General features: G+C 38.3%; 1 protein-coding gene across 1 annotated transcript in view; it reads left to right on the top strand.

Moving 5' to 3' along the window:
* The window catches only part of LOC117411543 (ryanodine receptor 2), a 207,026-nt gene that overhangs the window by 87,084 nt on the left and 107,877 nt on the right, over positions 1-12,065 (top strand). Inside the window, exons 5-9 of the mRNA XM_059024865.1 lie at positions 5,025-5,103; positions 6,784-6,896; positions 8,409-8,508; positions 8,926-9,022; positions 11,235-11,309. Of these exons, the coding sequence (XP_058880848.1) occupies positions 5,025-5,103; positions 6,784-6,896; positions 8,409-8,508; positions 8,926-9,022; positions 11,235-11,309 (464 nt within the window). The remainder of the gene's footprint in view (positions 1-5,024; positions 5,104-6,783; positions 6,897-8,408; positions 8,509-8,925; positions 9,023-11,234; positions 11,310-12,065) is intronic.

Genomic DNA, 12,065 nt, shown 5'->3' with positions numbered 1-12,065 from the left:
TTTTTTATATTGTATTTCCCCCCCTTGTGCAAAAATGTCATTTATTAAAAATAAAGAAATAAGACAAATGTTGTTATTCTTAATCTGACTTTTGTATTAAGACATCCACCACAATGTACTGTGCCCTTACGTGATGGTGTCTGTCTCGTAGCTGAAATACCACACTTCAGAGCAGAATATACATTTTTCTGATTTTTCTCTTTGACTGAGCAGATGTAGAAATGCTTGTGATTGAAACCTTCGTTGGGTCTGTTAGCAATTCTGCTTAGGCACCCCTTTAAAACCACTTACCTAATACATACCATCATCAATCTGTACAATCTGTACAAAGATGCAGGGTGCCTTGCAGATCGATCACATTTTTATTGTTGCATGGTTTCTGGACAGACACTAAAAATGGGCTTAGGTTAAAAGGCTGCACATTTCTATTAAATCTGTGTGTAGGTAAATGCATGTGACAGTGATATATATGTCCCTTGATCGAATTATTTCTGTGTAATTCCCTGCAGCCCTTCTATGATTCTCTGTATGTCACATTTTCTCATTTGAGACATATGCATATATTTCATAGCGGTACACAAAATAAGCCCCAAAATAATTCATTTACACCTTCATGAGTGTTAGAAACAAACTATATTTGTCCCACACCTGACTAGCCAATATAATATCACTTTATTTGAGTGCTGGTGCTGGGTGTCAAACAATGTTATCCTCTGGTTGGTTTAGTATAACACTGATACTGGGCTCGATTCTGATGAAACGAGTGCAATTGCAGACGCAGCGGTTAAAGTCAAATGCGTTTGCCCCGTAGGGCGTGGCTTCTCCAAAAGTGTGATTCTGATCAAAATAAAAACTCGTGGCGCGTTTAGTGGCGCGGTGACAGCGCCCAGCCAATCAATGCTGAGTAGGTTGGGGAATCTGCTATCCAATCATGGCCAGACAAAAATGCCTTTAAGAGACAGAATCCGCTTGCGTCACCGCAAGGCTGCGATTATGAATGTAAGAGTGGTGATCATGTTGAGTGGGAGTAGCACAGAGCAAGAAAAAACAGCGCAAGTCAGAACAGCAAGTAGTAGAGAATATGTAAACCATGCTTCACGACACAGGAGATTGCTATATTAATAGAATAGGTAGAGGCACGTAGAGCAGTAATTTATTATTTATAATAATTATACAAGGTACATTATGTCATGGCATTGACATTACTACATGTAAAGTGTAAAATGCTTACTACCCTCCCTGACCTGTCTATCAGTAGCAGCAGCTGATTCATTTTCTAGCAGGACATGAAGCGCCACATCACATTCCCTCTGAGCTTGTAATGTACTAGAGCTACAATATAACCAGGGCTTTAATTCTCATGGAATATTTCCTGGAGCCCGTTTTCGTTATAATGTTTCAAACTAGTTAAGCTCATACATTATCAGGCAGCGAAACCGATATCTTGTTTCAGGTCTGCCGATAGTAGTCACTTATTTCAATCACTGAAACAAAGCAAATACATTGTGTTAAGTTTAAACAGCAGTTAACTCATTTACAGTTGCACTAGCAACAACCAGGGAAAGAAAGGACAGACATACACATACAGATACAGAAGTGGCGCTCCTGTTATGCTGCTCTCCATATAATGTACATAAATATTTTCACTTGTAATAATTGCCATGAAAACAAATTGCTACAGTCCTCATGAAAATAAATGCTGTATTCCATTCTTGTTTATTATTAATTTACGAATAATATTGTTAGGTTCTGACTTTTTGTCGTTTTTTCAGCAGTGGAGACAAACTTCCCTTTAGAAACTACTGCACGGGCTATATTCACCACAATATTTACTCCAGTGCTACAAATAGATGGTGTATGTTACAGAACTAGTAAGAAACAGCTATATATTTATTTATATACTTATATAGGTCCTTGTGCCATGACCTTGTTGACTAGCTGTATATTTGTTTTCAGTTCCACTGCTTCATTTCCATGTCCCTTTGCCTGCATGTAAACTTACTCCGCTATCCACTGACTGTTTCTTTATTGACTGTGAAGCCTGTAAATTGAAATCATTGGGGATCCAATAAATGCTTTGATTGGATTATATTCTAGTGTAGCCTTTTAAAGGTAGGCATTGAACAGTGAAGCCCATTTTGGGGGGTTGCTTGCTTTCCTTTCCTCCTAAAACTACATCACAAGTTGCGAGTTTATTGTTTTCTTAAGATTAGATAATTAGTGTCTACATGTAGGTAATATAGTGACACAACATATATACATCGTCATCATCTTCAGCCTTTTTCAATCCACTGCTGGATGAAGGCCTCCCCAAGATTCTTCCACAAAATCCTGTCTGCTGCGTCCCTCATCCACATTGCTCCGGCGTATTTCCTAATTTCATTTTGCCATCTTCCTGGAGATAATCTTCTTTATATCTCTTGGGATCCAGTCTAGTATCTCCTTGGTCCAGCAATGGTCTGTTCTTCTTGCTACATGTCCGGCCCACTGCCATTTCAGTTTTTTCGCTCTTATAATAACATTGCATACTTTTGTTTGCGCTCTTATCCATTCCTTCACATTGGTTGAAGACTTTCTTCTTGAGGCATAAGGGTAGTTTCCCTTTCAGAACCATACTTAATCTTCCAAAGGCACTCGAGCCCATTTTTGCTCTTCTGTTGATTTCGCACATTTAGTAATTGACTTCTTCAAGCTTGATCCCATTGACTTAAATTGCCTGTGGAGTGGTATATTTATTGAACATGACTTGAGTCTTCTTCAGGTTCATTTTCAAACCCGCTTTGGTGCTAGCCTCATGTGGTTCTTGTATTCTTGTTTGCAATTCTTCTTGGCACGTTGTAAATATGAGGATGTCGTCAGCAAATCGTAGGTGATTCAGGTAGGCTCCATTGATCTTCAGCCCCTTCTTTTCCCAATCCAGGGTTTTGAAAATGTCTTCTAGGGTGGCTGTGAAGAGCTTTGAGGAAATTGTATCTCCTTGATGAACTCCTTTTTTAATCTTCATTTTGTCACTTTTTATGGAGTGTTACTGTGGATGTTGCATTCTTGTATATGGTGCTGATCAAGTCTCTGTACGTTTTCTCAATTCCTTGTTTTTTCAGAGAGCTTAATACAGATCTTGTGTAAATAGTGTCAAAGGCTTTTTCATAGTTGATGAATCCCAAGCAAAGTGGTAGTTTGTACTCGTTGCTGGTTTGAATCACTTGCCGTACGAAGATGGATCTATTGTGCTAAATCCACTCCTGAGTATCTTGGGATTTTTTTTTGTAGACTAAAGCTAATAGGTTTGTAGTTCTTGAGGTCTTCTTTATCTCCTTTCTTATGTAAAAGTATCACCGATGCGTTGTTCCAGTCGTTTGGCACTTTATTTTGCTTAATACAATCTGTAAAAATACGCAACAGTGTTTCTGGTCATTTCTTCACCTCCTTCTTTCACGATGTCACCTCCTTCTTTCACAGTGTTTTATGCCGTCTTCTCTGGGTGCCTTTCCTGTCTTCATATGTTTGATAGCATGTTTGATGTCTTCTGGGTTGCGTTTTTTCCGTCTCATCTTCGCATCACTGTCAGTCCCAGCTCTTTTCAAAAGAATGCACTTCATCTCCACTCCTCACAACAACAGAAACAGAATGTGAAAAAACTGCTGAACACCGATTCTGTGACTTAACAGAAAATTAATTACAAAACACACTGCAAAAGAAAGATGCTCTAAAAACTAAAATGGTGATTAAAACATTCTGAAATTCAAACAAATTCATCTCGATGATGTAAACAAATATGACGACGGGGATCTAAACTGTATTATGCAACCGTCAGCAAGCCAGATGGAGAAGCTGTACGCCAAAAAGACTTTGATAACTATGCGGTATGAACTTCTAAAACATTTTCTGTTATGTATTTATGTTATTTATGTATTTACTTACTTATGCTGTATCAGTATCAGCTATATTTAAACATAATATATAGTCGTATTTACTATCCAAACTTGCCTCACTTATTTATGATTCATATATTAAATATGTACTGCAGACTCAGCTCATAGTGGAAAATTAAATGCCCCTTGGGAAGACTATTATTACCTCCTGCGGCTTTGGGCATTATAGCCCCCTATCGGTAACAATAATCTTCCCTCAGGGCAATCATTTTCCACTATGGCCTTCCTCTCCAGTCCGTGTGTGTGTGTGTGTGTGTGTGTGTGTGTGTATGTGGCGGAGTGTCCCGCGCCTATTTATTATTATTTGTATTTTTGTTTATGGCGCGGATAAAAGCGCCGCGTCTTTTATTATTTATATTTAAAAACCCTGTGAGGATGCATGACTGATCAGCTACTGATTATTTAACTAGCTGACAGTCATGCATCCTTACCAAACGTGTGCAGACTCTGGCCGAGGGGTAATAAGATAATTAACAGCTAGTTAAACCCCTCGGCCAGAGTATAAGAAACTGCAGCTGTCCGTGCTGCAGGGTGGTGTGTGTACAGAGGAGAGTACGGAGAGCGGAGAGAGCAGAGAGCGAGCAGACGATAACAATTGCTAAAACGTGCTGGATTAGCCAGCACGTCACTTACTTGTTTGTCTGTTTATTCGTTTGGCCCTTGTGCCTTTTTGCTTTGTTTAAATCTTTTGTTTAATTATTAATAAATCCAGCTGAGTGCCGTTGCACTTAGCTTCACCCGCCCATCCATTGTTTGACTCAGTTACTTCCTGGTCTGTGACGTCACCACACCTCACCACTGCGAGCCAGCCTGTCACAGTGTATTATGCCTTAATCCTTTGGATGAGACGGTCCTATTGTAAGAGACTCTGCAGCAGTAGTTGTGATACATAGTTAACCCCCTAGTCTCTGTAAGTTGCTTTGGATAAAAGCGTCTGCTAAATGACTAATTCATAATAATAATAATAATAATAATACTAATAATAATAATAATAATAATAATAATAATAATAATAATAATATTTTAAGATTAATGGTTTGAAAAACAATTATACTGTAATGTATATATATTTTTGTACTTCTTTGCTTTCAGTATCTGTGTTGTTTGTCTACTTCGAGCTCTTCAACTGACAAACTGGCATTCGACGTGGGCTTGCAGGAAGATACGACAGGTACGCCATATTAAACACCACTGAGGTCTGCCATGAGTGAGCCCTCGGGTCATAGGAGCAGCCCCTGCATGGCATGACACTGGAAACACAAGACCTCCTTCCAGCAATCGTGACAGCTAGTTATTACGCACCTCGGCCCTAGAATTAGCATTTAACTCCACAATGCCTTGATAGCTAATTTACATATATAAAATGTGTCTTGATTGGCAAATCCTCCCCAGAACTACAATGGTGTACACATTACTATGTGCTTTGAGTCTCCAATTGTTGGCAGACCCATGAACTGTCACAGTACAGATATGGCCAAATGGTTTGCATCACCATATAGAATTAACTAATTTTGCTTCATGAAGTCGAATGTAACCTACTGAATAAGGTGACATTAACATAATGAATTACATACTGGACTGGTTTTCCATATACTTAACGGAAAATTGACACAAATTGAAAAATGTAACATTTCAAAATCTAACGTGAAATATTGTGCTATAATTATGGCTTCCGGTAGACTGTTGCAATATAATTTTTTTAGTTTTTCTTTTTATTACATTATGTTAAATAAAAGATCTAAATTATGATCATATAGTTTTCTTTAAATGTATCTATTTAAACATCTGTTAATGAATGCTCCTCAGTTAGGATTCCCAAAGTACAATATACTTCCTTAGTTTTGAATTTGCTCTTTTACTGGTCCCAATAGTTTTGTGCGACATTCATGGGGTTTCCATGCTTCTTTTTTTTATAACTCGAGACATTTACTTGTTTGTCTGGCTACCTTTCCAACACATACACACACGCACACGCACACGCACAATTATATAAAATTTAATTGTATTACCTTACTTTTATCAAACAACATGAAATGCTAAATTGAAATCGCAAGCCCTTTTCTAAGTGTTACGTTTTAAATGTGTAATACTAATTAACTGTTGAAATGATTGTTGCGTAATAAAATGCTATTTGCTTTTCTATTGAATTTTTCTGACTCAATGAGGGTTCGTTAACAAAGCCACATTTTTCTGTGGATTTGTTAATCAGCAATATACCTGCCCTGTGCTCCCCTTCTCTTCAAAGCCACTCAGCCACTTTAGTTAGTAGATTTGTAGAATGAATCAATCAAAATATCAAAGGGTGGCGTCACAGAAATGTTTTCAAGGCATGATTCGGCTGTACTGTTCACAACCATTTCTAAATGGAAATTGATTCTTGCCAGCTATGGAAGTACCAATACCAGGAACCAGTTTAATTAAATTAGCAATGGTCATGAGTAGAACAGTGCTAATCTATCATAGCGGTAGTATTTTTGTTTTACCTTTCCAAAGAGGTTTTTTTTTTTCACAGTGGTATTATATAGGTTAGGTTTCTGCATACATTTTTTTGTATAAAAGCTTTCTTCTCTCTAAATACCATTTCTTTACTAAGAAGTCCATTAAAAGTATATAAACAGTGGTATCTAAATGCAACAGCTCTTAGAAAGATACATAAAGTAAGGCCTATTATTATATACCAAGACTTTTTAAAACCAACTTCTCTCCAACAGTTTCTAACAGTGTATTTTTGCCTTTAATGCTACCAGTATATACAATGCTAGACAGGACCCTGTTTTAATGATTTAAACAGCATTAGTATTTTAGACATTAAGATGAATTGAACCGCCCTGTATCCTCCCACTGTTTATAGGAGAGCCCTGCTGGTGGACAATACACCCTGCCTCCAAACAGAGGTCCGAAGGTGAAAAGGTTCGAGCTGGAGATGACCTAATCTTAGTCAGTGTTTCTTCAGAAAGGTATCTGGTAAGTAACAACTTTCATATATACAGAGGGCAATTGTCTATTCTGCAGTGTATGGTATACTTCATTGCCTGTGGTTTGTGTGGCCAACTGAAAAGTCAGTTAATAGCCAGAGAATAATCATTCATTCCTAATTCACAGCCTATGCCTGTCCATTTTCAAGTAAACCATGGACCTAAAACATACCTCATAGATACCTATCCTTATCCTGAAGTAACCATGGAGTTCTCATAAAGCATCCTCATTATCCTTATTGTGTTTGTTAAGTATTATTCATGTTTCACTCCCCTCCCACCTCCCTGGCCCCATGGAGGCCAGCACATCAACATATCAACAATTATGGAGCCAGGCTGGACCAGGAACCAGAGGGTGAAAGTTTATAACCTAATGATGCCAATCCAGCCCCAAAGGGATTCACAATTTTATTCATTTAAGAACTATCAATATTAAAGATCTACAATGGGCAGCTTGTCTGGCGTAAAATGTCTCATTTTATACAGCATGGAATTGATTGACACACATTTGTTTATTAATGGATCTCTCCCCCATAGTTTTGGGGCTTTCTCCTCTGAGACCAGACCCCCCCCCAGCTCCACTTCCTTATAACCCAAGTCTTTTTGCTGAATTTAACTGTGTTTAAGGAGCCTTTTGGTCATTCCTTGGTAACTGTAGTTACAGCTTACATTAAGTGTTCAGTAGCAGTACTTCGCTTCAGTTTCTGAAGCTCTTATTAATTGCCTGCCCGCTACGCTTAACCCTGACTGGGGTTTAGCCTCTCCTGGCTCCTACTTCAGTGTAAAGGTGGCAAAATAATTTGTAGCAACTGCCCTGCACATGTTTAAAAAAATGGGATAACAGCTGTACTGACATGAAAGCAGAACATCAATCAGCTTGTAAAAAAGGCTCTGTGGCAGCATGCTATCAATATGGCTGATGCATTTGTCACTGCAATGTGTGCTGCCTTTTATTTGCATTTTACATCACTTATAATACATGGGTCTGTACTATATATGTATATCTAATGATATAGTCATTACCTTTTGATGGCTGCACCTTATGAAACCACCATCACAACAGTAACATTCCTTGACAGGCCAATTATAGAATAAACTGCTTGTAAAGGACTGAGTGGCAGGTTGAGAAAGCTGGTCTGGTTTGTATCCCTTTTACTGATTGAAGTATGGGAGACTGAGGGAATCCAGTGCTGAAGATCAAGCATGACAGTGTAAAAGCCCACTGTCGCTACGGAATGATGATACAATACAACCTGTCATCTGTTAAATTAAGGGAACATGTGGTATTGTGATAGATTTTTATCAGCTGTGCCAGACCCCTGTGAAATGTCATTATTAAAAAAGGGGGAAGCGCATTAAACAGGAAGCCCGACTGATGGGATTTAATTTCACATCCTCATTGCAGCTTCATTTGTTAAATGTGCTCTCTTCATCACTGGCAGCGCAGCAAGTGTTTGATATCATTTCTCACTATTACCACAAGACATCATTGTTCTTACAGCATTTATCATATGGGAACGGCAGCCTCCACGTCGATGCTGCCTTCCAGCAAACCCTCTGGAGCGTGGCACCAATTTGCTCTGGGAGTGAAGTCGCACAAGGTAGGTGTCTATCGCCAGCTAGTATTGAGTCTTCAGTTGGATTTAATGTGGCCTTCCTCTAGCTAATAAAGGATAAACTATTTATGTGTTGCCCATAAATACCCAGATCCCTCAATAAAAACCATCACCGGTTATAGACTCAGAAGCACCATTTATAGAGACCATTTAAAATATTTCTATTATCGTTAACGTCTGTTTTTGAATGCTGACGCTAAAATATTTCCCCCCAAACCACCTTAAAAGGTTTGTTGTTGTATATCTGTTTAGACATGTTTGGCGCATTTTTCATTTTGCAGAATGTACAGGTGTCTTCCAGGCTCCTCCTGTAGTTTTTTTAAGCCGATTTGATTGGTCTACTCGGTACCATTCTTTTTCTTACCTCAGCAATTAAACCACTGCTTTTCTCATTGGGTGTAGGTTACCTCATTGGAGGTGATGTGCTGAGGTTGCTGCACGGTCACATGGACGAGTGTCTGACTGTACCTTCAGGAGAACATGGGGAAGAACAACGAAGGTCAGCCACTGTAAAGTTAATTGTTCCCTTCAGGACTTCATATTCCTGCAGTGCAGTGGCACAACTTTAAAACCAAGCTCATAGATTTAGTTAGAAAGTTTTAACACTGTTTGACCTGATTAGTGCCCACCAAATTTCAGGGTAGGGCTCCAGTTAGTGCCCTCTGCTGATTAAATAAGATAATAATTGAAATACGGATTGTATTATATGTGTTTGGTTAGCCCGGAGATCTTTTTTTTTATCATGTATAGTTGATATATTTTAACATGGACTTTCAGGCTAAGAATACATGTTAAACTACACCTCATAACAGTCACTTTCTTTAATAGCTTCTTTTAATTTCAACTCAAAACCTGCACCTCTGCATTGCTGAAATATCAGAATAACATTTTTGAAGTCATAGGAACCTATTTTCAAGCAGATTTAAAGGTAAAACAATTTTTATAGTACAGTATAAAATGAGCAAACTGACCAATTTATCTGAAAGGTGACCTCAGATAACTTGTGCATTCCTTTCCTGGTACAAAGCATTAATTATTCTTCTCAAGGTCAGGGATCGCAATGCTTGCATATCGATGCAATCAGCCATGGTTGTTTTTATGTAGCGGGTGAACTTACCAGTTACAGAGTGCCCTCTTTTTTGTTGACTTTGCTACTGATAGAGCTGAGTACACCCTGTCAACTCGTAAAGGACCTATTGGTACAGAGGCAATGATGTTTTTGCATATTCCCTGCAAAGTGTAATGGATTAATCAGAGCTTTCTCAGAGCCATCTATCATTCCTGCTTACAGCTCTACAGAGTCACTGGTTGCAAATTAGCCGTATTCATCAATGTGCAACTGCACAAGCATATATGGAATACAAAACATGCTGCTCTCTGCTAGCTGAGTGTACGGAAATATGTGTTCAGTACATGTGATGTTTTAAGCTGGTAAAATGAATGGGTGCACCATAGTGTTGTTAGCGGTGAAGAATATCTGTTCTGTATAGATGCTGCTTAGTAGGTTAAGGGGTTACATGCTGTAGATCTCTGTAGATATATTGTGTCTCCTGAACTTGTAGCTTGGACTTGACTAAATGACAGCTTCACTTTTAAACTCCTCTTTTTAAAATTAGAATCTATGCTTAAACACTTAACCAACCAGACCCAACCAGTTTCGTTTTCGTTTTTTTCAAATGCACCCCAAGAGTTGAATGGTTAAACATACTTAATTCTTTATTTCAAACCAGACTGTGTTAGGCATATTAATTATATATATATATATATATAAAAAAAATTACAAGTAACCTCTGAGTAATTCTGATTCCATTAACAATTCAGGCAGAATGTTGTCTGATTAGAGATTCAGGCTTTATCTAAAAATGTTCTGCTGAGCAGACTGTCCCGCTAGACCAGCCTACGTTCTTGCTAAGTCTGTGAACTTGCTGCTGCATGCTGTAAATAGCTGGGAAAGTTCCTTTAAAAAGATTCTTTTTTCTGTCTCCTCCCATTTGTCACATCTTAATTAAATGCATTTAAATGATCATCTCCTTTCATCTCCCTTTAGGATCTGTGATTTAGAAACACATTTTGCAATATCTTTACAGTATTTACATATGAATGTCAACAACATGCAGAGATTTTTTTAAATGTAGCCTGTTCTGCTTTGAAATGGCCAGATTGCAAATTGCTGATGTTTTTAAGTCAAGTACAGCAGTAATGTCTCCGTGCAGCACAACTGAGGAAGTATTAAGGAAGAGCTCGACTGAGTATTTTATGAAAGAGCTGTCAGCAGTCTTTTTTATTTTTTTATGATGGAGCAGACATAATTATTAACCTATTTCTTCTTTAAAAATATCTGCAACAGAAACAGGTATGAAAGATAAAGGAAGGACAAACATCAGCAGTGCAGGGTGGACTGAGAGCTGCTTTCCAGACAAACAATGAAACTATTAAACATATCATGTTTAGGACAATGGCTGTGCGTGGCGGCTGCACACATTGATTATTCAAAAGTACAGGCTCCACACAGGTTGCAAGCGATTTGCAGCTCAAATGCAGGCTTTAAATATGGTCCCTTGAAAGAGAGTCACGGTAAGGTTAACTGCAACAATGACATTTTAAAAAGCTATAATCCGTGTCCTTAAAGCAAACTAAGAGTAACCACCGATTCATGCATGGTAACCTGGGCGCATTGAGTTCTCACAGTGGGCCTGCTTTCTGCTCTCCAGGACGGTCCATTACGAAGGCGGAGCTGTGTCTGTTCACGCTCGATCGCTCTGGAGGTTGGAGACTCTGCGAGTTGCGTGAGTAGAAAAGCTCTTACCCCTTCTTATATGCGATACACCGTCATGTGTTTGTGTTACCGTATTGACTGAAGGAATGTATAATGCAGTCAGGTGTTGAGGTAGGGTAATATATTTTCAGACTGCATCTGTAACAGTGTTGCAGCATCATCACACCAATGTTTTTTATGTCAAGGTGGGCAACCAAAGGAAGAACGTGCAAGTACAATAATCCGAATCAGCCAAATTTGGAAAGTTAGAATAAACATGACCTTTCTGGCTTTATTCACTATAAAGATTTTTAATAAATATAGCAATATAATGTTTGTATTGATGAACTTCACAGAAATGAAAGCAATATTACTCCCTGTGCATTCTGTATTCTAGAACACTTAGCCTCATTTATTTTCTCCCTGAGCATTGACAGTCTAATTTGAGTTGTATTTAGTTTTGGTATGAAGACACCCTCACTGCATGCAGAGCCACAAGCCCCTATTCTATTACAGAGATTGTTGGTGATAAATACAAGTGAAGGTGATGAATAGACTTTTCACTGCCATTTAACATCAATTGCTATTTCATTGGGCTACTGATGGACATTACACAGTACCAGTACAGAATATCACATTTATTTCTGTACATAATTCAAATGCATATGAAACTGCATATTGCATTCCAATAAGAAGCCACTGTCTTCCCTTGCCACTGTGGTGGGAAAAAACAACAACTCACAAAATAATTTTGTCTCGGTTGCTTGAATGTAAAACACAATTTAAA

The sequence above is a fragment of the Acipenser ruthenus genome, chromosome 6 (assembly GCF_902713425.1).
Source record: "Acipenser ruthenus chromosome 6, fAciRut3.2 maternal haplotype, whole genome shotgun sequence".
Taxonomy (NCBI): Eukaryota; Metazoa; Chordata; class Actinopteri; order Acipenseriformes; family Acipenseridae; genus Acipenser; species Acipenser ruthenus.
The sequence above is the reverse complement of the archived record's forward strand: the minus strand, read 5'-3'. Positions and strand labels throughout refer to the sequence as shown.